We start from the raw sequence: 25,776 nt of genomic DNA on the forward strand, positions 1-25,776 counted from the left end.
TTCTACACAAGTATATGTAGAAACACCTTTCTCAGCATATTCTTCTCTCCTTCTAGTATACGGACTTCTCTCCTTCTAGTTAAGGTACCATCCCTCCTTATTGCACTCAAATGACTATAAACTTATCTTTTCTGATGAAAACAAAAAAAAGCCATCAAAATGAGTATGTGCAAATGTAAGATGTTTTTGATGCAAAACTGTTTTCAAAGGGAGACAGAGGGGGTTAAGATACTCTTTGAGTAATACCATTTCTGTATTTCCAACGTAATTGTTTCACTCTTATAAGGTAGAATTGCTTGTTCAAACTTCCCCAGATTTTGAAGTTTTACCCAGATTTTGAAATCTGCTAATATTCTACAAAGGACCAAGGTCTTCAAGAATTGATAGCATATGATTTTGTCTATAACATTTAAAAATCCCTGCTGTCAGCACAGAGCCCGCTTCAGATCCTCTGCCCCTGCCGTCTCTCAAAACTAAATAAGTATTTCCTGTTAATGTTTACTTTTGAGAGACAGAGAGAGAGACAGAGCGGGAGAGGGGCAGAGAGAGAGAGAGGGAGACACAGAATCTGAAGCAGGCTCCAGGCTCCGAGCGGTCAGCACAGAACCCGACATGGGGCTCAAACTCACGGACTATGAGATCGTGACCTGAGCTGAAGTTAGATGCTTAACCGACCGAGCCACCCAGCTGCCCCACTAAACATTTTTTTAAAAGAAAGTACCCATTTAAGAAAATGTATATCTTGTGATGGGAGTGGAAGACACAGCAGCATTGCACGGTCACCTCACGCTGCTGATGCTAGTGGCACATAACCGATGGAGCTGATGATGTGACCAACTGTACTTTCCTTTAGTGCTTTAGACAAAAAATAATTCTCACCTGGCCCGCTCAACAAAGTCCAAAAAAGAGCCAATAAGAATTCACTGTAATTGGAAAATGCAAACTGCTTCCTAGTCATGAATGCATTCCTGAACTTGATGCTTCCCAAGGTTAGCCTTCTGGGACGCTAACTGCATCAAGACACCATAAGAGTGATACAGGAAAAAATCCAAGAGCAGAGACCTAATCAGCTCCACGGGGACCCCCCGAAAGGAAGACAAAGTTTCAAAGGGTAGAGTGTAAATCCTCAGACAGGTACATCTATAAACCTGAATCACTTCTTTCTAACTCCAATCCCTTAAAGCAGGTATTCGGGATCACCCTGCAAAGCAACAGGGCAGTGACTGATCATCTTTTCTGTGGGAAGTCACTGCAATCCAGATGGTGCTGTGTCTGAGTGTGATCCAAGTGCAAGGGAGAAACGTACAAGAACTCACAGCATAAGAACATAAGGAGACGTGGAGAATCTGTTCTCCTGGAGGAGACTGGAGGCCAACATAGTCTATGGGCCTAGATCCAACATTGCTATAGAATTGTCTCCTCTACCTTCATGAATGCAAAGCTCTCTGTGGATATGCTCTACCTGTCTCCCATGGCTTTCTTCTCCAACTCCCTTCTCTCCATCGTCACTTTCAGACAGAACAAGATGGCTATCACAGTAAACGGAGTATCTGTCTCTCTGCACATGTCAATGCTTAGTCTTGGGATGAAATTGGAGGCCTTCAGGAATGTGTTCTGATGGAGACTGGTCTACCTGGCTTCATACCTGCTGGATTTTTACCACCTGTGTTGGTGAGGGACAAAAATAGCATGGATGCAGGGAGACAAACAGTGGGTGCTCAGGTACACACATGGAAGAAAGAAATCTCTGCAATTTGAGATCTGCAAACAGGAACAAACGGGACAAAATGAAACCTGTGATGATCGGGGTGCCTGGGTGGCTCAGTCGATTAACTGTCCGACTTCAGCTCAGGTCATGATCTCAGGGTTCATGAGTTCAAGCCCTGCATTGGGCTCTCTGCTGTCAGCAAGGAGCCCATTTCTCATCCTCTGTTCCCCTCTCTCTGCCCCTCCCCCATTTGTGCTCTCTCTCTCTCTCTCTCTCTCTCTGAAAAATAAACATTAAAAAATAAAAAAGAAACCTGTGATGATCTGACATTACTGACTGTCATCATCCCAAGGCCACAACATCCTGGGGACACTGGTAGCTCCAGTGACACCAGGAAAATAAAGCTGTGTCCTCACATCATCCCCATGTCCAAACCCCATTTTCCAAAATCTGGTGGTGCAGCCTTCCTCCCACCCCATGGCTAGTATGATCTCCAGATGGGAGGCTTCTAACTGCAGATGGCCCCACGTATACCTTCCCCTACCTTGACCTTCATGCATGCTCTCTAAAGAGTGATATTCTGTCCAGATATCCAATGGATATTCTGTCCATTCTTATCCTAGCCTTAGAGATACACACAGATAATTTTCTGAAAGAGTTCGTTTCTTTATGCATGTGTCTTTATGCAGCCCATTAAAAGAACAAACACCACAGGGGAGCCTGGGTGGCTCAGTTGGTTAAGCATCCAACTCTTGGTTTCAGCTCAGGTGGTGATCTCACCGTTCGTGAGTTCGAGCCCTGTATCAGGCTCTGCGCTGAAAGCATGGAGCCTGCTTGGGATTCTCTCTCTCTCCCTCTCTGCCCCTCCCCTGCTCTCTGTCTCTCAAAATAAATAAACTTAAAAAAAAGAAGGAATAGCAGAAATCTAATCATGTTTCTCAACTTTTTCCTCATTATCATCTCCCTTAAGGAGCTATTTTAGACCTATTTTTCCTCATCACACACCCCCACGAAATTTCAATACCACAGATACACTATGTATCTATTTACGTGATATACACAGTTTTTTTCACCCACAAAGAACCATTTTCCACCCTCTTGGGGGAGATATAATCCCTCTTGAGAATGCATGATCTTGAAGCATGCAACAATTGAAATAATTGTGCGGGAGGTATCTGAACTACTGTTTCTCTAATACTATACCAATACTATAAATCACCACAAACAGCATCTTTCCTTTAGATCGATAATCTGTATCGAAGAGCTCCAGACCAGCAACGTCTTCATCTCCTGAGATTACGACTGAAGCACAAAGCTTCTTCCTGTAGTGCCTCCTGCCTCTTCGTTCGCCCATCACAAGAGAGCCTACAGAATCAGCAGTGCCACCCCCAGGTTGGCATGCCAACCCCGAAGAAAGAAGTTCACAGACACAGTCAACCCATTTCTCCCTCCGAAAACTAGAAAACTGTACTCACCTCTTGCCGCTTGAAGTTCTGGACATATTCTTCAAACTGCTCATCTTTTGTCTCATCAGCTTTCCCAAGCTTCTGAAGAACCTAGTTTGCAAAGGAAACAAAAACGGTTTGATTTAACAGTGTCTTCGAATAATAGGCAGGGCAAGGCTCTTGTTTTGCTCTCTTGAGATGTCACTCAACATAGCTAGTGTTTCTGTTCTGGAAGCATCTTGGCTCGCTGGGTTCTGGGTGATCAGACTGGGATTTTAACCACAGTTCCGCTGCTCACAGGCTGAGCAAATGCTACATTGCATGTATCGATTTATACATGTTTCCTCCAGTAAGCTGTACATTACTGAAAGGCTGTGCCTTGTCTTGTCCAATCTGGCACGATGCTTGATACGTAACAGGTACGCAGATGTTTATGAAACAGTGAACCAAAGTTATTCTACTAGACACTTAGCCTACTTTTGAGGGATGGTATTAGAATTACTGGAGCCAGGCACAAGGCAAATTCTCCCCCACCGCCTTCGAATATGCCCTTCAACTCATAAAATGCTCAGTGATGTCCTGGAATACGCAAAGCCCCCTGCTAAGCACTAGGATCCAGAAATGTAAAGATGAATGAAACCAGGCCCCAGTACTTAATCTTGAGAAACGCAGAGTCCAGTGATGTAAACAAGGCAGGTTCACAAGTAACAAATCAGAGACCATGGGTCACAGGCAACATGAAGGGTTAACAGTATTGTGAGCAATATCCCTTAGGAGGAGCCGAGGTTACCAGGGAATGCTCTGCCGAGCTGACTCAAACTGTGCTGGAAATGCCAGCAGACAGGAATGTGGCAGACTGCATTCCCACCAAGGAAGGAGCCTCTGCAGAGATCACTGGAAAAATCATTACATATTGTGGGACTGGGCAGGAGTGATTCCATCTTCCCGGAGCACAGGATTGGGTAACAGGAGAAGGTGCTCTCACAGACACAGCAGAGAGTTACCTGGGCATAGAGCAGAAGGATCCTGAGAACCACACCTGGGTTCCCTACTCAGTAGTCCCACGTGTAGTATCTAAAACACCAAGTCATTCGAGAATAAAAAAAAAAAAAGAAAAAGAAAAAAAACCCAAAAAACAAAAACATAAGAAACCCCCATGAACACTGCCTTAATGAGTTGAAAATTATTTACATGACAATGTTATCTTTAACTTTTGAAAAACTGTAAGAATGGGATCAACTTAGAAGTGTTGTGTAAATGCAAGATAGTGTCACTATTATTTTTATGACTGCTGTTAGAGCAAAGCAAAATCGCACAGGTCCCACGTGCAGAAGAAGGAACTTCAACGACATAGGGATTCTGGGCCTTGTTACAAGACCTCTTCCCATCCACCCCCAGATCTGCATTCTAAAGCAAAATAACTTAAGAAAGAAGAAGTTGCAGGGTGCCTGGGGGGCTAAGTGAAGGGTCTGGCTCTTGGTTTTGACTCAGGTCATGATTTCACGGTTTGTGAGCCTGAGTGCCACACTGGGCTCCGCGTGGACCATGGTGCCTCCTTGAGATTCTGTTTCTCTCTCCCTCTGCCCCATGTGGACACACGCACTCTCTCCCTCTAAATAAATAAACTTAAAAAAAATTATTTTAATGAATAAATAATTTTTAAAAAAAAGAAATGATGGGGCGCCTGGGTGGCGCAGTCGGTTAAGCGTCCGACTTCAGCCAGGTCACGGTCTCACGGTCCGTGAGTTCGAGCCCCGCGTCAGGCTCTGGGCTGATGGCTCAGAGCCTGGAGCCTGTTTCTGATTCTGTGTCTCCCTCTGTCTCTGCCCCTCCCCCATTCATGCTCTGTCTCTCTCTGTCCCAAAAAATAAATAAACGTTGAAAAAAAAAAAATTAAAAAAAAAAAAAAAAAAAAAAGAAATGATTTTTAAAAAAAGTGCTTGCTTGCTTCTTTATTCCATCTACCTTTTAAAAAGTTTTCATTTTAGGAGCGCCTGGGTGGCTCAGTCGGTTAAGCGGCCGACTTCGGCTCAGGTCATGATCTCGCGGTCTGTGAGTTCAAGCCCCGCGTCGGGCTCTGTGCTGACAGCTCAGAGCCTGGAGCCTGTTTCAGATTCTGTGTCTCCCTCTTGCTGACCCTCCCCTGTTCATGCTCTGTCTCTCTCTGTCTCAAAAATAAATAAAAACGTTAAAAAAAATTTTTTTTTTAAAATAAAAAGTTTTCATTTTAGGAGCGCCTGGGTGGTTCAGTCGCTTAAGCGTCCGATGCTTGATTTCAGCTCAGGTCTGTGAGATCGAGCCCCACGTCGGGCTTCATGCTAACAGCACAGAACCTGCTTAGGATTCTCTCTCTCCCTCTCTCTGCTCCTTCCCAACTCATGCTCACTCTCTCACTCGCTCTCTCTCTCAAAAATAAATAAACTTAAAAAAATTTATTTTTCATTTTAAAGTCAAGTCTCCCAAATGACCTGTGTCCACACACATAAACACTAAAACTAACAGGGGAAAGGTACCTAGCATTTACTATGTGATCTTTCCCCCTAATTCTTAAAATTTACTATTTCATAAATGTTTGGCTCCCCTAGAGTGGTTGAGCCTTTGAAAAGAAGCAACATCTCATGTAACGTCAGCAGTTCACAAAAGCCACAAAAAGCTGTCAGTCTTCTGAGCAGGCAACCTCGGCCCCCCGCCCACTGTCTGCGCAGTGCAAAGGCACTGTGGTCTCAGCAGCGGGAGAAAAGAGACTGATGTTCATCGAGTCTCCGCTACATGCCTGAAACCAGAGAAAGTGATTTACCTGTCACGTCTTTCGTTCTCACAACACCCCTAGCTATATCTTATTTTACACACATGACAGCTGAGGAAACAGGAACACATAGTTAAGTGGCCTACTGGAGACTCTCTGGGAAATCCCCTTTTTGAGATCTGGCACCCCTATCCCCACTCACAGAGAGCCTCTTCCTTCTTATGGGAAGCAAACGGGACTTACATATCCTCTCGTTCTCACGTTCTCACCTGAGATTCCTGAAGGCCACTGTACCCTAAGAAAGACACAGCTTCGAGGGTGCGTATCTACAATTGTGAAAGGGATTTTTCACAGACCCTCTCCTGAAAGTCTGTTATTTAAATTTTATTTTATTTTTTCTTTTTTATTTTTTTTTCAACGTTTTTTATTTATTTTTGGGACAGAGAGAGACAGAGCATGAACGGGGGAGGGGCAGAGAGAGAGGGAGACACAGAATCGGAAACAGGCTCCAGGCTCCGAGCCATCAGCCCAGAGCCTGACGCGGGGCTCGAACTCACGGACCGTGAGATCGTGACCTGGCTGAAGTCGGACGCTTAACCGACTGCGCCACCCAGGCGCCCCTATTTTCTTTTTTAAAAAATGTTTGTTTCTTTTTTTTATTTTGAGAGAAACAGAGACACAGCATGAGCGGGGGAGGGACAGAGAGAGGGAGGGAGACACAGAATCCGAAGCAGGCTCCAGGCTCCGAGCTGTCAGCACAGAGCCCAGTGCAGGGCTCGAACTCACAAACCGTGAGATCACGACCTGAGCCAAAGTTGGACGCTTAACCGACTGAGCCACCCAGGTGCCCCGTGTTATTTAAATTTTAAATCATAGTGCCTTGCAATCTGTATTTCTAGAAATTGTAGAGTATAATTAAAATAGAAAAAATAACCACAAAAACTGTTCCTAGGTTCCAAGAGAGATGGAATTATGATTGGACGATACTATAATCCCACACTCTCTCTTCTACTGAAAGTAATAAGGGACCCAGACCTCTCTGGGTCACAGCACACCCACATCTTGATGGCAGCAGCCACAGAGTGGAGACAGAAGAGGCATGGGGACAGGGACAAGAAAGGATCTGGCCTTTGCTGAGAACCCTCTCCAAGCCATTCACTACGTTAGGGAATTCTGTCTCTTATTTCAGCTGATTCTCACAGGAGCCAGCTCATCCTATTTTAAATTAAAAAAAAAAATGTTTTTAATGTTTATTTCTTAGTCTGCAGACACAGAGAGTGAGAGGGGGAGGGACAGAGAGAGAGGGAGACACAGAATCTGAAGCAGGCTCCAGGCTCTGAGCTCTCAGAACAGAGCCCGATGCAAGACTCGAACCCACAAACCATGAGATGATGACCTGAGCCAAAGTTGGACACTTAACAGACAGAGCCACCCAGGTACCCCTCATCTTATTTTAATTTCATCAACAGCATAAACTTAGGGTCACAAATACATGGGGAGGAGATCTCACATATTGGACATCTCACATGAGGAGAATCAGGATTCACAAAAAGACCTTCTCTAACAAGAAGAAACTCAACAGGGATAAAACTTTCGGTCAGAAATACAATTATACAAGGACTGAATGTATGTTTTCGACTTTCAACTGACAAGCAACAGAATGGATGCTAGAAACACATGATGGGTGCCATTCAGGAGAAAGAAGGGAGGACCTCAGCAGACAGTCTGTACGTGTCGACAAAGGGCTCTCAGGCTGCACCAGTAGGCATGAGAGCAACTGACAGAACAGGCCCAAAAGTTCCTCTCGGCTGGACAAGCTGGGAAACACATAAATTCACAGTCATCCTGGAGCCAGCTAGAGTCCCCAGAAAGGTAGAGAATTGACACCCTGAGGTAAGAGGAATATGTGATATAATTGGGGGTATTAACAGGGAGCAAAGGAGACCAGAAGGAAGAGAGTGTAATTGTCTTCAAATATCTGAAGGATCATCACAATAAAGACCAGACTTGTTCCATCCGAAACCGAGATCGAGAACTAGCATTGGTAGGTAAAAGCTATGTAGGGGCGCCTGGGTGGCGCAGTCGGTTAAGCGTCCGACTTCAGCCAGGTCACGATCTCGCGGTCCGTGAGTTCGAGCCCCGCGTCAGGCTCTGGGCTGATGGCTCAGAGCCTGGAGCCGGTTTCCGATTCTGTGTCTCCCTCTCTCTCTGCCCCTCCCCCGTTCATGCTCTGTCTCTCTCTGTCCCAAAAATAAATAAACGTTGAAAAAAAAAAAAAATTAAAAAAAAAAAAAAAAAAAAGCTATGTATATATAAAAAAAAAAATTTTTGTACTAACACATTTTTCATGGTTTTCTGGAAATGAAATAGTTTTTTGGGAGACGTAATGAGCTCACTGTCCTAACAGCAATCTGAGCTTAACCAATAGATAGAGGTGCCAGAGAAGAGATTTACTCATCAAACAGGGGGACAAAATAATATATATTAAGTTTATTTATTTTGAGAGAGAGAAATCTCCAGAGAGGGGCAGAGAGAGGGGAAGAGAGAGAATCCCAAGGAGGCTCCACACCATCAGTGCGGAGCCCAACGCAGGGCTCGAACCCATGAACCATGAGATCGGAACATGAGCCAAAACCAAGAGTGGAAGCTTAACTGACTGAGCCACCCAGGCGCCCCTGAAATAAGTATCTTCTCATTCAAATTCAGATTCTAATTTCAGATATCACCTAATTCTCGAATCTATAATGAACTGTATCAAGTTTGACATTTTCCCTACGAAAGAACATAAATCACAGTCAAGAGTAGGCAGAGAAGGAAGTCCATACACTCCTATCTCCAACTGAAGAGAAGACAGACTTACTGAAGACTGTGTGCCCAACCATGCAGGGGGCTGCAGAAAGGCGAGCCAGTTCTAGGGACCGTGAGTGTGGTATGCTGAGGCGCGAGGTGAGGGGAACCGGGGTAGAGGAAGCTAGCGTGGGAGGTGGATGACAGATGACAGAGAGGTTTATTAGTCTGCAAGACTCAAGAGTTTCATTTTCTCCTGCAGACCATGGCGAGCCAATGATGCTTTTGCTTGGAGGGAGCCACCTGCATGGATTTGTGCAGCCTGGAGACAGTGGTAAGGACAGATTAGAAGAGAGCAAGACTCTTTGTAAAAGTGGGACCAGTTAAGAGACTACACGGTCCAGGCAATGCCACTGAGCCTGAGTGAGAAAACACACTGGGAAGACACTTAAAAAGCACAATCCGGGACACCTGGGTGGCTCAGTCAGTTAAGCGTCCGACTTTGGGTCAGGTCATGATCTTGCAGTTCACGGGTTCGAGCTCCGCGTCGGGCTCTGTGCTGACAGCTCAGAGCCTGGAGCCTGCTTCGGATTCTGTGTGTGTGTCCCTCTCTCCCTCTCTCTCTCTCTCTCTCTCTGCCCCTCCCCACTCGTGCTCTCTGTCTCTCAAAAATAAATAAATATATTTTTTTAAAAAAGCGCAATCCACACTACACTTGTTGGCTTACAAGATGGACAGGGTGGGGACAGAGAAGACGCACAGATGACCTCAGGTTTCTGCCACTGAGAACCAGGGACCTAGGCTGTGGCGAAGGCTCCAGGGAGGGGGATGGTTTTGATGCGGGATTAGGAAAGGTCAGAACCAGAAATACGCAACAGGACCTGTGGATGGAAGAGATGGCTCAGCTGGAAAACAAACATGAAGAGTCTTGTGATTTTTCTCCCAGTAACTGAAAATATCCATTAACCTGACCAGTTTGGCACCATTGACGTTCACGTTACAGGGCGATTACTATACATTCACGGATCTGATACTCAGGTTCTGACGACATGAGCCACCTTCCACGCACAGGCAAATGGCAGACAATGTTGTGCCTCATGCGTTTTGCTTCAGGACTTCGATCTTTCACCTCACAGCTTATTTCATCTGCACTGACACCTTACTGTTTTGAAACAACAGGATTTTGTTATTTTGTCGCTGCTGTTTTTGAATGCAAAATTACATCTTAAGTTGAATAAGCATTTTCAAACTGCCTTTCCTTTCGATGAGATTCTGAAGCATCCCTCTATGGCTGGCTGTGTCACCCTCCCCTCTCAGGCCTGAGTTCAGAAGTTCTGATGTGATCGTGAAAAGACACCATGACATGGGCAAATTAAAAATTAAACAGGAAGGAAAAGCGGGAATATGGTAGCTTGGAGTATTTCCGCAAGTAAACCCTATTTCAGTGTCTCCTAAAGCAGTTAGTAATGGTTTGCCTGGGCTGCTCCAAAGACATGAATCTCACATTGTTTTTTTTTATTTTATTTTTTTTAGGTTTATTTATTTTGAAAGAGAGAGCAGGGGAGGGGCAGAGAGAGAGGGAAAGAGAGAGAATCCCAAGCAGGCTCTGCACTGTTAGCGCAGAGCCCAATGTGGGGCTCGAACTCACAAACCATGAGATCATGACCTGAGCTAAACAAAGTTGGACGCTTAACCAACTGAGCCACCCAGGCGCCCCTTAAATTCTTTTTAAGAGCAATTCTCTAGAGCAATTGCTCCTGAAGTGCCCAAGTAATGTCTCTAGAAATTCAGAACTCTCTGATTTAGGCAGTCAAGGAGAGAACCGCCTAATTTAGCCTTCTCTGAACAAGGAGGCACCCCTCTCTCCACACTCTATGTATTTATAAAAAAGAAGAGCACATAAAATCACGTATACACTATCCACTGAATCCAGGAGGCAACTACATGGGATGACCATGGTCTCTTCTCGTCTGGATAAGACATGGAGAGTTGGGTCTTTCGCCCCTGCCCATGTACAGAGGATTCATTCACTCATCTGTCCAGATACCCACATGTCCATGTGCACATTCAGAAAGCATTTACCAAGTGCTCACTCTGGCCCTGTGCCAAGTTCCATAAGGACTTCCAAGGACTGGAAGGAGGCCATCAGGTACATGACAATGCAGGGTATTTGCTTGTGCTGGTATCCTATGAGCAGACACTGCACTGTTGGCCAAACTTCAGGGTACTAGATCTTTGACTTCTTGCTAGGTATATTCAAAGACTTAAAGCAGCAGCTTTAATGTGCTCTAACTTGAGAGGAACAAGATGAATCATCCTTTGGAGTGTTCCTGTCAAGGTCCTGTATTTTGCCCTCTATCTGGTCTTTTATAGATTTATGTCTGCGTCATTACAACATCCACTCCTTGCTCTGGCAGATTTTAATACATTAGCCATTATGGCATCAAAGTCTCTCAGAGGCTGGCATGAGCCTTCCTCTCATTCTGGGAAACACTTTTGAGGAGATAAGCAAAAATAGGTGAGAGAGGGAATGTTCACAGCCTTCTGTCCATTTGAGTGACCTTCAGACTTAAAAAATTTGAGAATGACATGTAGTAAAGTATAAATCTCAGACACAAGCAGGTTTATCCTAGGTGTGACAGAGCCAAGTGAGAATTAGAACACAATGGAGGAAAGAAAGTTCAGGGGCCTGGAAGGGAAACAGAGGTAAGTGAGAAGGGACCTCAGAATGCAGGTGCAGGGAGGACCAGCCGAAGCTGTTTTCATTCATGTATCAACCAACCTGGTCAGGTACCAGGCTCCCGAAGACTGCTTTCTTCCATCCTTCCCCATCTCTAAAGTCGAGGACATCTTAGTGCTCCAACTTAAAAACAATAATTATTGGTGGGGGAAAAAAAACAGCTTAAGGAATACTGATCAAGGGAAGACGAATGGACATTCGCCCTGGCATTCGACATCCTGCTCTCTTCTAGGTGCCTGGGTTGGCCATCCTTGTCTCAGAGCTACCCTTCCAGGAAACCTGATACCTCCAGTACCCGACCCAGAATACAACATTTATACCAAAATTCAGTGACAAAGAAGTTTATTAAAGCCTTCAAATCATCCTGACACTCTGAAGGGGGTCTTCCTTCCTCGGCCCCCTTCAGGGACATACCAATATTGCACAGAATAATACAATGACCCTCTAACCTTGTTCTACTATTTAAATGAATCCTCATGCCCCTCAGCTAGGGGGAGATATTCCTCCATTTACCACTGGCCAGATGTTCGAGAGAATGCTTGTCTGCTAAAATGTTGGCAATCCACCTGTAGAAGAGCCCCTGCAAATGTGTGTAGTTATGGAAGCTCTGCACCCAGGCAATTCACCAGGACGCAGTTCTGTTCCTGGTTCCTTTCTACGCACTCTTCAGACAGTCTTTGTGACCTCAGCTACCCATCATACCAGCAAAAGATGAGTCAGCAATGCAAAAACACTGACCCGCAGTAAAATCATGAAAGATGTTGACTTAGGTAGAACAAAAAGTTCACAAAACCCTACCAGGGATTTCAACTGGGACTGTAAATTCCTAAATCAAGAGGGGGCTGTTGGGGCCGATGGGCAGGATACAGAGAAAAAGGAGTACAGAGAGGAAAGGACATGTTCTTGCTCTCCCTCCTCTTGTGAAAATGTCCCACACGAATAATTCCATAATCCCTGATTTATTTGCTATCATCTATGTAAATGTAAAATACATCAACCCTCGTTCTATACGCATTCGATCTAAAAATGAGTTTAATTTTACCAACAACCTTGTGAGTCAGGTTACAACGATTATCTCCATTTTGCCAATGAGAACACTGAAAATTGGAGTAACTGACCGCAGTGATAGAGTTCTTTTGTAATGGACCCAGGACTCAAAGCAGACAGCGTGATGCCAGAGTCAGCGTCTCACCTAGTGGTGAGAAAATCCATACTTTTTTTTTCAGTTTGTTTGTTTGTTTGTTTACTTAGAGCACACATGTGCACGTGAGCAGGCAAGGGGCAGAGAAAGAGGGAGAGAGAGAGAGAGAGAGAGAATCCCAAGCAGGCTCTGCACAGTCAGCACAGAGTCCGACGTGGGGCTTGAACTCACACACCGTGAGATCGTGACCTCGAATGAAATCAAGAGTCAGACATTTAACAGAGTGACCTACCCAGGCACCCCAAGAAGATCCACACTTTTATTAAATGAAAGCCATGTGACACCATCTCCATCCAAAATAGGTTATCATATTTATCCATAAACGCTGAGTGACGGTCACAGTTTCTACACAACTTGTTCTCCCCATTCTACCCTCACTTAGACAGAAACCGTCCAATTTGCCTCTGACTCGCAAAAGGCCTGGGGGAACATTACCTCCTTGTAAAATCAGGACACAAAGAGTGAGTCACCAGAGCAGGAAGTGGGACAGAAACACTGACAACACAACCTTACCGGATTCCACAGATGTCAAGACAAGATCATTCCATTAGGACAAGTGACAAGCTCCCAGGGAAAGAAGGATCCAGGTCCTCTCTTACACCTGCTCTGACCCTACAGCACTGAAGGGCCACCACTCACCTTCATGAGCTCCTTGGAGCCCGTAATCTTGGCTTCACAAAACATATTTTCACCAAATGCTGCCAACTTCCCTCTCATTCTGGCAACACGGTCTACATACCCAAGTGTATTGCGAACTAATTAGATATCATAGGAAAGATTTTTGGAAGCTTTGTTCTACCTTATCAACAATCTTTCTCCAGGATTTCAGGAGGTGAATTGAAAGGTTGAGATGGGCAGATTAGGGTATAGCTGGAAAAAGAAAAAACAGAAAACACTCACTAAGGCAGTGTGTTGAGACTCTGGACTATAATCGTTGGAAATGGATGGGACTGAGAGCCTTGTCTCTGTGGGACTTTGGGATAATTGCTTCTCTGCTTTGTACCCCATGGGGATGAGGACCAAAATCAGAATAAGAATGTCTGCTTCCTTTCTACTCTGCAGGGATGTTCTAAGTTTATGTATTGTAAGTCTGTATAAAGCTGGGATTTGGTTTTCAGCTACCCTTTTGATTTACCATGTTCTTATAAAACAGTGTTTCCCAAAGAGTGTTCCATGGGACATAATCTCAGAAATCTCTACACAAAAAAATAAAAAAGTAAAAAAATAAAAATCCAGGGCCAAGTCTACTTGAAAGATAACCAAATACTATATATCTCTCGGTAGAGTATCAAAGAATATTGTTAAAGGTTAAAAAAGAGGAAATCACAATGCACCCTAAAAAATACAAATGAACATGGGCAAAGATTATTTTTTAACTCAGTATTTAATGAGAGAATAGGTAAGATGTTCCAGTTCCAGGAAGAATTCACAGAACCCACATATATAGGCAATAAAGAATGCTGAATGAGGGGCGCCTGGGTGGCGCAGTTGGTTAAGCGTCCGACTTCAGCCAGGTCACGATCTCGCGGTCCGTGAGTTCGAGCCCCGCGTCGGGCTCTGGGCTGATGGCTCAGAGCCTGGAGCCTGTTTCCGATTCTGTGTCTCCCTCTCTCTCTGCCCCTCGCCCGTTCATGCTCTGTCTCTCTCTGTCCCAAAAATAAATAAACGTTGAAAAAAAAAATTTAAAAGAATGCTGAATGAATGAAAAATACATTGGACCTTAGTCAACTGCACCCTTCCAATGTAATTCCTAAAGCTTACACAATTTCCTTTTTTTAAAAATGTTTATTTATTCTGAGTGACAGAGAGAGAGAAAGAGAATATGCACAAGCAGGGTAAGGACAGAGAGAAAGTGACAGACAGGGAGAAAGAGAGAGAGAGAGAGAGAGAGAGAGAGAGAGAGAGAGAGAGACTCAAGCAGGCTCCATGCTCAGCACAGAGCCCGACATGGGGCTCGATCCCACAACCATGAGATCACGAACTGAGCCAACATCAAGAGTCAGATGCTTAACTGACTGAGCTACCCAGGCACACCCATGATCTTCCGTTATAAGCATATTAAAGGTTTTAAGAAGTCCTGCAATAAAACAATACTGTGTAACATTATTCAACCCTGTGTTTCCCATGTGGATTTGTTAACTTCTTATAAGGTTACTATTTACTGGAGCACAATTTAGGGAACAGTTTCTGGTCTCTGCATCATATGGATTTGTCTGATCTTCACTACAAAAACAGGTAAGGAATTACATGTGAATGAAAAATCCCTTGGTCATTTGTAAGAAGGTTCTCCGTCTTCCTACCTGCCTGCTCTAGAGAGAAAATAATCAAATTTAATAGAGGAAGGAATTCGGGAATTCTTGATTGATTTGCTCAGGTGTAAGCTCCATTAGCATGTGAATTCTCTGGTTTGGGAGAAGTCCTAAGGGAAAAGAGGGCTAAAATGTTCCCTGTGGGTAGGAACAAAGTGACAGGAGGCAGCATATCAAAGTGACAAAGAGGGTGCTGGGTTTGAAGGATAGAGGGATAGAAGCTGGCATCCCACCCTGCCCTTTGGAATCTGCCCTGGGCAAGGCTCTTCATCTTTCTATAGTAGTATGCTCATCTGTAAACTAAGGAGAATACTCGTACCTAACTCGGTGTATGGTGTGAAAATTAAATGGTAATACATGTAAAAAAAAAAAACTTTTTTTTTAGAGAGAGAGAGAAAGCGTGTGCAAGTGAGGGAGAGGGGAGGGAGAGAGAGAGCTAGGGAGAGAGAATCACAAGCAGGCTCCACACTCGGCATGGAGCCTGATGCAGGGCTGGATCCCACAACCCTGAGATCATGGCCAGAATCAAGAGTCAGGGTGCTCAACCGACTGAGCCACCCAGGTGCCCCACATACACGTAAAACTTTTATTTCAATGTCCAGCAATAAGCGCTTAAGAAGGTTAGCTATTACAATTATAACACACAACACTGAACAATCTTGAAGTACCTGATGGTAGGGGCTTGCGGATGACTTCTGAGGCACACATCTATCTTGAGATCCTACGACTCTATCGCTACTCCCTGGAGGCAACTTTCCCTTTCTTTGATGAAGATACACATACAGGAACAATCACAACTACACAGAGTCTCTCCAATTGAGACCTGAAGAGTGAGTAACATGTAGAAAGGCTGTTGGTCTCCCTTGAGAATACAGATGACCATGGCCTCCCTCTAGGCAAGGGGGCTCTTTATCTGGTCCATAGATAGATTCCAAGGTGTCCATGATGACCTGAAATTACATGCCTAATACAACATGAATGTGTCTTTTATTCAGAGGGTTCATGGCTTCCATCAGATGAAGAACCACTGCTCTGAATTATAAGAAACAGCACAAGCACAGCAGAAAAACAATAAGGACAAAAGTCAAATGAAACAGGACCCCACTTGATCACCAATGAGACCTGGATGACCTCTGCAAACCTTTTAACTTCATTAAGCCATAGTTTCCCCATCTTTAGAACAGGGAGCATGCCAATTCTGGGGAGATTAAATGAGAACACAAGCAAAAGAGCCTAATTGATGCCTGACTCCAAAAGGTGCTTTTTAGTAAGGGTTAATTCTTTTTCTTCTTTGATTTAACATCTTCACCCTAAACCACAGTGTAGAACAGCAGACAGGGAGCATGGATTTCATGCAATCTAACTTGCTCATCTAACAGATGAGAATCTGAGGAAAGTGTATTGCCAATGTCACATCTTCAGACTTCTAGGATACAGAGGGATCTTTTACGGTTAATGACACACTGTGAAGACTATGGAACCATCTTTATTGACAGCATGGTTTGCTAGCCGTTATTTTTCTGAAGCTCAGTAAACACTTCTTGGGCAATTCTCTAACTCCAAGAAACACATATGTGTCAGCAACATTGCCAAGGCAACCAAGAGTAGCCTAGAGTAGCTGTCTAGGTTCCTAGAAACTGTCTTCATTAGCAACTCCTCCATATTACTGAAGCATCTGAGGAGAGTTTTAGAGCAGCAGGAAATAGAATTCTTCTGTGTGACTCTCGTTCATATCAGAAGACCAAATGCCACCATCCGATGTGCTACTGCAAATCCTGAATCAGGAAAATCTTTGCCTGGGGAATGAGGGTGGAATTTGGGCTACTATCAAGAGTAGCTCACTTTTCTCCATTTTGGTTTTATATTTTTAAGACCAAAAATTATTTAAAAGTGCAGCATGTTCGGGGCACCTGGGTGGCTCAGTTGTTAAGCGTCCAACTTCAGCTCAGGTCACAATCTCACAGTTCGTGAGTTTGAGCCCCATGTCAGGCTCTGTGCTTGACAGCTCAGAGCTGGGAGCCTATTTCACATTCTATATCTCCCTCTCTCTGCCTTTCACCCACTTGTGCTCTGTGTGTCTCTCTCTTAAAAATATATAAACATTAAAAAAATTTTTTTAATAAAATAAAAAAAGTGTAGCACGTTCTGTTGGAAAGAATAGTATGACCACAATCCTCACCATGAGGTCCCCATTGCAGTCCTGCCTGGGATCACTGAGTGATATGAGGAAGGCCAATCAGCATGTTAAGCAAACTTGCCTCCTTTTTTATTAAATGGTGCCCTTTGGTAACTTGCCTCTCCCTGGCTTGCAAACACATTGCGAATAAAGAAAAAGAGAAAGGCTACAGGGTATTTAGGAAACATCTCAAAGCATGGTATGCATAATCTCAGACAGCAGTACCACCAAAATACCACAGGTTTTTAAATGGTCCCCAAGCTGTGCAGTATACCCCAAATGCCAGGCTCACCATCACCAAGGATTTTAGATGCATCCAACAGGATGTGTGGCCAGAAGGCAATTTCACAGTGGTTTCTAACTTTAATGTTTATTGATCCAAAAGTAAGAATAATATGATTTTAAAAACCCAAATTTTGTACAAATTGCAGGTTTGAATGGAAGTTTTAAAAAAAAGGCAATCACTAATAGACTGAAAACCAAATGGTACTTTCTCTGGAAATGAGTCCTGACATAGAGGTAGACACAGTGTTTTCAGTTCAGTTTGTTCCTTGTTTTCTAAGGATTTGTGCTCAAGAAGGAATTCTCAGTGCCCTCATAACCTTTCTTTAAAGAGGACTGGAACAGCGGGTCAACATAAGGTACTGGGGATACTTGAATGAGAAAGAGGCTGTTCCTTGTAGCTGCCTACGGGCTGCCTGTATCAGAGCATGGCCTCTTGCTCCCAGCCACTCAGAGTTGAAAATACTTCTCAATGCAGAACATGCAATCACCACAAGCAAAGAGATAATAAGCAAAGAAAAAAGTAAATCATGCAGTCCTAATAATTTTTGTACACGTTTCTATAGTTTGATTTTATGCAATGATTTTCAGTTTTCTGTAGCCATTTTTAAAGTCTGATCAGCATGAAGGAAATTTACTAAGGAAGAGAAAGCACAGTTTTATAGAATGCCTGCTCTTCAGATTTGGAGTTTCTTGAGCTGGAATCACCCTGTTCCTATGGTGAACATGGATATTTTATAACATGGTGTGCAAACTGCATGAGCTTTTAAAAGCAAATCAACACTGTGCTAACATAGTAGGCTGCTTTGGGTTATATCACCAGACCCTTACCTGACATTTAGGAATACTTTAGGGGGATGTTTTTAGAAACACAGTCTGATGGAGTGAGAATTATTACATGATAGAATGGGTGGGAAGAACACAATTGTCTTCTGGAGACCCTGAGTGATAGTCACACAATACTTGCACTCATGAAAAGAGGCTTCTGCAGTAGCTTTTCACTAGCTGTTCACACCATCGGTAAATACAGTAGTCCCCGTACCCCTGTACCCACAGTTTCACTTTCTGCAGTTTCTATTACCTGTGGCCAACCACAGGCTAGAAGCAGATGATCTTCTTCTGACATATTGTCAGAAGGTCACTCGTATGCTACATCACCACGCCTATGTCATTCCTCTTCCTTCATCTCATCCCGTAGGCATTTTATCATCCACACCATCACAATTAGAAGGGTGAGTACTCTGTAATATTTTGGAAAAGAAAGACCACATTCATATAACTTTTATTGCAGTGTATTATTAGAATTGTTCTATTTTATCAGGTTAGTGTTGTTGCTCTCTTACTGTAACTAATTTATAAGTTAAACTCTATCAAATGTATGTATGCATAAAGAAAAACAGAGTCTGTACAGGGCTTCTTGGTATTATCCGTGGTTTTAGGCATGCCCTGGGGTTAAGGGGGGGACTACTGTACTTGCAGACACTTCCCTGACCCATACTCTGCATGTACCCCTCCAGATCCACACTCTGCCCTTGTCACCCTGCCCAGTGCTCCGGGAACTGGATCCCCAGGGGCTCCATCCTGCCCTGGCCCTCTGGCTTCTGTCTGGTGTCAACCAATGGGAAGCGCTGGCAGGAGATGGAAGGGTGGGAGAGGGCACCAATTCCCTGACTCTCTGTCTCTCACTCTACCACCCATTTTGCAGTAGTCTCAACCCTCTCTCTTGGTGGTCTGTCCAACAATTCCATCTCCCCTCTCTGAGCCTTCAAAGTGGCTCCCTCCTCTTCCTCGTCAGGCCAGGAAGTAAAAGGTCACCAGCATTCTCCACTGTCGCTGGCCCAAGGGGCCTTTGCCATTCCCTCATCCCTTACCAGTTTCTCTTCATCCTCCCCACAGGGCATCCTGGAATAGAATTGGGTCTCAAAATTTCTAGCTTAAAATCTCCCACTACCTTGTAACCTTTCAACTGGGAGAAATAATGAATTAAAACAATCTAACGGTCTTCTAAAAAAAGTAGCGCTGTGTGTCACTCTGTAGGAATGATCTAAAAACAAACCAGTACCAGAAACAATGTGCACAATAAGCAAGTCTAAGTATACTAAGCCCACAACAATGGGGTTTTGCCAACGACAACACTTTTCAGGAACATAAGCCCTATAGTTGCCAAAGGATAATTATCATTAAAAAGTGTTTAGTAGGACGTTTTCAGCCTTCAGTTGAAGGCATCTCAAAAGGCAGAAGTTGGTTTTCCTTTTTAAAGGGTTGTAGGACTTTATATCTAGGAGTTGTCACAACATTGTCTCATCAATGCTATTAAGATGTCAATTCTTCCTCCACTGAGAACTCAACATAATCACAACCAAATTCTAGCAGGCTTTTTTTTTGAGGAAACTAACAAAACGAATTCTCAAACTGATCTGGAAATGCACACAATAGACAAACAATAGCCAGACACAGAATAGCCCGAACAATTTTGAGAAAAGAAAAATTAAAAACAAAAAACAAAAAATCAATGATACATCTCACCCCAAAGCTCTTTAGAGACAATGAGTCAAACTTTCAGAATAGAAAACTAAAACTGGGTAACTGACTTCTGTCCTACGTTAATGGCAGTTTCCTTCAAAATGGCAGTTTCCTTCAAAAGCACCTAGTAAATCTTGACCACGGTAACCAAAAACAATGCCTGCATACAGGTAGCTTCCTGTAAGCTTTATTCCACACCCATCAAGAAATCAAATCCCATGAAAGGTCCCCAGTGTAAAGCACAGAAGCTACAAGATAGAAACTAACATAGAAAAAAAAGGGTGAGACTGGGTTTATGGAAACATAGTTGGCCATGTTTCTAGGATAAAACCACTCTCTACAGACTACACTCCTGAGGTAATTCCTTAAGAGTCACTGGATTCACTGGTTCCATACTTTGTTATTGTTATATGCAATACCATAGAAGGATTTCTCTGCCTTCTGTTTTAAAAGATTGATATGAGTTTGCTTTCTAAATGTTGGTTCTTTTCCTTCTGATCCTATGTACCTGTTAAAGCCGTAAAATATAACACCCGGTATTTGATTAGTCAGAAAATGGAAAGAATACTGTAAGTGTGGTCAATATGATATGCAGATTACCTGAAAGAAGGAACCTCTGAACACTTTCAAATCTTACTGCATCGCTTCCAAGAATTAGTCATCTTGATGAACGTATTAAACAGTATTAACGGATTCCTTATTTGATGGAGTCCTTTCGTCTTCCTTACGTTTTCTTTTCTCAAAGAGAAGTTTTCTCTTCACACCAGCAACACCAACCTCACCTGGAAGTCTGCTGGCAATTGCAGAGTCCTGGGCCTATCCCAGACCCACTGAATTGGAATCTGCAATTTAACAACCCACCCAGGCAATCCCTCTGAACATTCAGGGAGGCCTGCTCTAAAAATTACAAACCCAGTGTCAAATCCTACAAGTAAATGACAGAACCAATCTGGGCACTTGTCATAGATGCAGAAAAAGAAATCAAGATCATCAGGCTGAAGCCATCATGGTCACAGGATACAATCCTGACTGCCGGTTATTGAAATGAACGCATGATATCTGTTTAGCTTTTCCCCCATTCTCTCTCTCTCTCTCTCTCTCTCTTTTTAATGTTTATTTATTTTTGAGAAAGAGAGAGAGAGATCCCCCATTCTCTTAAAGGAGATGACTGAAAAATTTCCAAAAGGTTAAATGTTCTGGTTGTTTCCGCTTTCCATTGTTTCCATTTAATTTGCGCTTTCGTGAAGTTGTCGCAACTAAATTTTTATAATAAGATGATTTTGCTAACCACTCCATAGGAAGCACAATCATCCAGATTAGTCACATTTCTGTCAACAATACGTGAATTAAACTTGAGTTTCTGGCTCAGTTACATTCGACAACTTCATATAAATGAAACAGGAACATCCATGATGTTTTTCCTGGCCATCCCCCAAAAGGACATCTAATCGCTGGCTTGCTCAAAACCCTTGATGGATGCACCTGCCCTTTCATGCAGAAACAATAGCTGAAACCAGATGAGCTGCATCTGGTTTGGGATTTCAGAACCACAGTTTCAAGCAATTGGGGACTGCAAGCAGGGATTTTAACATCAGACAATCACAGCCGTGAACAAGAGCAAATCTATTTCTATGTCAAATGGCCTATGATGGTTTTCTACATAAAATGAGAATGAGGCTTTAACTCAGCGGTTTGCAGGCCACAGCACCGTTAACACTGAACTGATCTTTGTTTCTCCCTCCGGAACCTAACGAGCAGTCAGAACCAAATGCCCACTCAGCACGGGGCTGTGAACCGGACACCATGTCTAGCCTTGTGAGGATCAGCTACAAATAGTGACAGTAGTCACTGCCTCCTTTGAACACAGCTGTGGCAAATGGGACTTTTTCTCTCTCTTTCATTGCTTCTTTTCTTTCCTTTTTCTTCTCCCTCCTCTCCTTTCATTGGGAGTTTCATAACAGACTTGGTCAGCATACGGTATACTTAAATCATGCTACGGAAAGCGGCTGGCAAGAGGAAGTTTCATTTTGTAGATGTGTCTCTCCAAAGAATGTGATGGACCTAATTCTCTTCAAAGCATGCCCAGGACTTCAAAAACTCCAATTCCCCCTCCTCCCAATGAATCCAGGACTCTGGGGGAAGAGCTACAGGGATGGTGAGGGAAGAGAAGGAGAGAGGAGACAGACACACACTTGCACAGCCCCGGTAAGGCTGCTTCTGGAATGTGAAGCTACCAACTTAGGAAACAAGAGAAGTAGAAAGAAATGTCTGTACTGGACATCAGGTCGTGAGGGAGGTGCCTAAGCAACTAAAAGCAGCTTTCTTTCTGAATATGGACTGCACTGATAGCCTCTCCTGGGTGGGCGTTAAGGGCCAATGAAAGGCTTATGTAACTCGTTGGAAAGACGATAAACTTCAATGCAAATTTCAATATTAACTCACTCTCAAAACGATCCAGGAAACCGGATAACTTCAGATGGCTTTAATGTCAAGTGCATTTTGAACCTCCAAGAGGGAGGTGCAAGATGTAGTGTTATCCAAAGTGTTTTTGACCAGAGAAACTTTTGGTCAAGGGAGGATCTCGCCAGACTGATGTTCTACCAAATGCACCTGGAGAAAACCTGGGCCACAGAGTTCTAGACCGGGGGGATCCCTGGCACCTCTAAGACAGCCCCCCAGCCCAGCTGGCATCAGGAGCATCTGGCAGGCTTCTGCTGCAGTGGGGCCGCACAGATCATTCCGATGACCACAGATCTGTTCTGATTGTCCGATGTGGGCAAATCCTTGTACTTATTCCTAAAGAGTAACTACTTTAATGCCAAATTTACAGAACAACTAAAACTGAACCATCTCTCAAAACATAACGCAAATCATTACATGTCCTGGTTCAGCCACGTATGAGCTCTATCACCCTGGATGAGTCACACTTATTCCTTATGTGTTTCTTCCCCAACTGCCGGCTGCCCCACGGCCTCACACAGGGTCCTGAAGATCAACTGTTCCCCCAAAGAATCCCTACATTGTAACCCCTGTCGGGTGTAGCTCAGGTTACAGGGATACACACATCAGTGTCATGAATCGCCCTGTATGAATAATTCAATATAAACTGGGTTCAAATAATGGGCAGAGAGTGGGGAGGGGGGATGGGGGAAGAGCTTGGGTTCATGCCTCAACTCTGCCAAGTGTAAGCTAAAGCTTTCTCTTGCCTCTTTCTTCTCCGCTGCTCTACTAATTTCGGTGACCACTGATGAAACAAAACCATCTGTGTAACACATTCACATCGAGACCCTCCAGAGACCTAGGCATCCATGGCCTCAAATCCATTCTCTACAGTTCCCTGCTCCCGGTAGTACTAACTGGCCCAATGGGCTGAATCACCCGAGCTTCCCGCCTCTAACTTTTGGGGCCAATGGAAGGTACCAGCAGGTGAGGAAAGAAAGGTGAGGCCCTGCTCTGTCTGTACCAGCTTTGTGTTTCTGGCGGGAGTGATATCCCTTCACTCCAGCTCTCACTGGGTCTGGCCGTCCATTTTCTCCCCTTGCCCCTTTAAACAAGTGGTGTAGTAACTAGCAAGTTACAACTTCTCGCTCTTGTTACCAGTCTCTGGTGATTCCCTTACCACCACCCACCCTTCTGCGAACAGTCCATTCACTAAAGCCTCTTGAACCATCTGAGCTGAATTCTGCTTCCTGCTAGGCCCTCGCTGAGGGCATGAGCCAATCTCTGGCCCTGCTGATTGCTGTTCTGCTGTGCTTATCCTGAACCCATAGAGAGGAGGCAGTATTCACAGTCTGAAAGTACACATGTGCAATATACATAGTCACAGAACAAAATTGGCCTCTTGGAATAGGTCGCTGAGTGTCCAAATTATACCGTTTTAATACACGCTGAGTAGTGTGCATTTAAATATATGCCAGATTGAGTCAAAGTCCTAAAGCCACAGTTGTAAAGCAAGCCTGTGCCCTAGGAAGGGGAATAACCATTTACTCAGAATAAGGCCCTTAAAAATTGTTGTCATGAGCTTTCACTAGGGCTGATGGGGTCATGAATGCTGTCAGAATTGGATTTCTGGAAAATAAAATTCCAAAACTCAGATTTCTATCAAATGGAGCCTGATGGTTTGCAAAGGCAAAACCCTTTGGAAGGACCAGAACACGCGGCTTGGAGTGTCATCTTCCGGCAAATGAAGGCTAGAAAAGGGTTTTTGCTTTTGCTACAGAGGAGGTGACTGGTCATTATAGGTTTAACCAGCTACGTCCACAGTGCTGAGCTTAGGGGTGCCTGGGTGGCTCAGTCGGTTAAGCATCTGACTTTGGCTCAGGTCATGACCTTGAGGTTTATGAGTTCGAGTCTTGCATCGGGCTCCGTGCTGACAGCTCAGAGCCTAAAGCTTGCTTCAGATTCTGTGTCTCCACCACTCACTGTCCCTCCCCCACTCACTCTCTCTCAAAAATAAACAAACATTAAAAAAAAAAGAAAAGAAAAGAAAAAAAGGAGCACTGGGCTTAGTGCTCTAACTATCCATCACTGGATTCTTCCCCTAAAAGAAGCATTTCTCGTAACGTGCTGGAGGTGGGTTGGGTGCTTTTTCTTTTTTTTTCTTTTTTTTTAAACATTTGTTTATTTTTGAGATAGACAGAGAGAATATGAACGGGGGAGGGTCAGAGAGAGAGGGAGACACAGAATCCGAAACAGGCTCCAGGCTCTGAGCTGTCAGCACAGAGCCCGATGCGGGGCTCGAACTCATGGACTGTGAAATCATGACCTGAGCCGAAGTCGGATGCTCAACCGACTGAGCCACCCAGGCGTCCCAGGGTGCTTTTTCTGCATCACTTCCATTACCCATAATCCTCCACTTCACCCATCTGGCCATAACTAGCTTCCTGAAAGCAGGAAGATGCAGAGAGCTACATTCCAGACATTTTCATAAAGTCCACTCTACCCTTTTTTTCTTTGAAGCCCAGGAGGGAAATTCAATTTGTGTCAGTCATGATTTCTGGTGGTCTCCAGTATTCCGCAGAAAACAAAGTAAATGTGAGACTTTAATACCACCCAGGACATCTTGGGCTTACTGTCTGTGCCATATACTAGCTTCCAGTCATGTTCTTTAGAAGCCTAAAATAAATATATGAGCATTGTTGTGAGGGCACAATCTCATTCAGTCATTCTGGAATACACCATCTACCAAAAGACTGAAAAATGTCTATATTCATTGACCCAGCAAACAATTCTGCTTCTATGAATACACTAAGGAATAAATTAGAGATATTTCCAAATATTTCTCTACAAGAAGGCTCATGATAATTTTATTCACCACAGCAAAACAGCAGAGACAACATAAATATCCCCAAGTAGAGAATTATGTTAAATATGTTACTGGCATTTCTATTTCTTACACTCTGGTGGGCTAGAAATCTAGGAACAACCCTCCCACCCCAAATTTCCAGACCAAATATAATAAACCCTGTGTTCAAGTGACGCTGAGTAGGGAAGAAGTAAGGAAATCAAGGCCAGTGGAAGTGGTCTGGGAGGACTGAGTTCCGAGAGCATCTTCCATTGTGTAGACAGCCACTCTGGCTGGACCAACCAGAGATAAAGCTTAGCTGGGGCTAGCCCATAGTGGGAATTCTACCAGGAGACCCTGACATTCCCCTCTCCAGCCCTGCATAACATGGGGACCCCAAAGGGCTACATCTTCAGGGTCACAATGAATTAGAACTATACCTGTCCCCACAAGGAGCACGTAACAAAAGCTACCTGCTTGACCCTACCACTGGGAGGAACTGGAAAGAAACTCATTCCTTCAAATGGTGAGCCCCAAGTGTCCTCATTGCATTCAAAACTCACAGCCCCACTACC

The 25,776-nt window shown here is 44.0% G+C and overlaps 1 protein-coding gene across 4 annotated transcripts in view; it reads right to left on the reverse strand.

The window, feature by feature from the left end:
* Positions 1–25,776, reverse strand: part of AMPH (amphiphysin) — a 253,068-nt gene that overhangs the window by 139,897 nt on the left and 87,395 nt on the right. For all 4 annotated transcript variants that reach the window (XM_086696998.1, XM_086696997.1, XM_086696996.1 and 1 more), the window contains exon 2: positions 3,184–3,264. In XM_086696998.1, the coding sequence (XP_086553124.1) occupies positions 3,184–3,264 (81 nt within the window). The remainder of the gene's footprint in view (positions 1–3,183; positions 3,265–25,776) is intronic.

This window comes from Puma concolor, chromosome A2, assembly GCF_028749965.1.
Source record: "Puma concolor isolate L17-30 chromosome A2, mPumCon1.1.hap2, whole genome shotgun sequence".
Taxonomy (NCBI): Eukaryota; Metazoa; Chordata; class Mammalia; order Carnivora; family Felidae; genus Puma; species Puma concolor.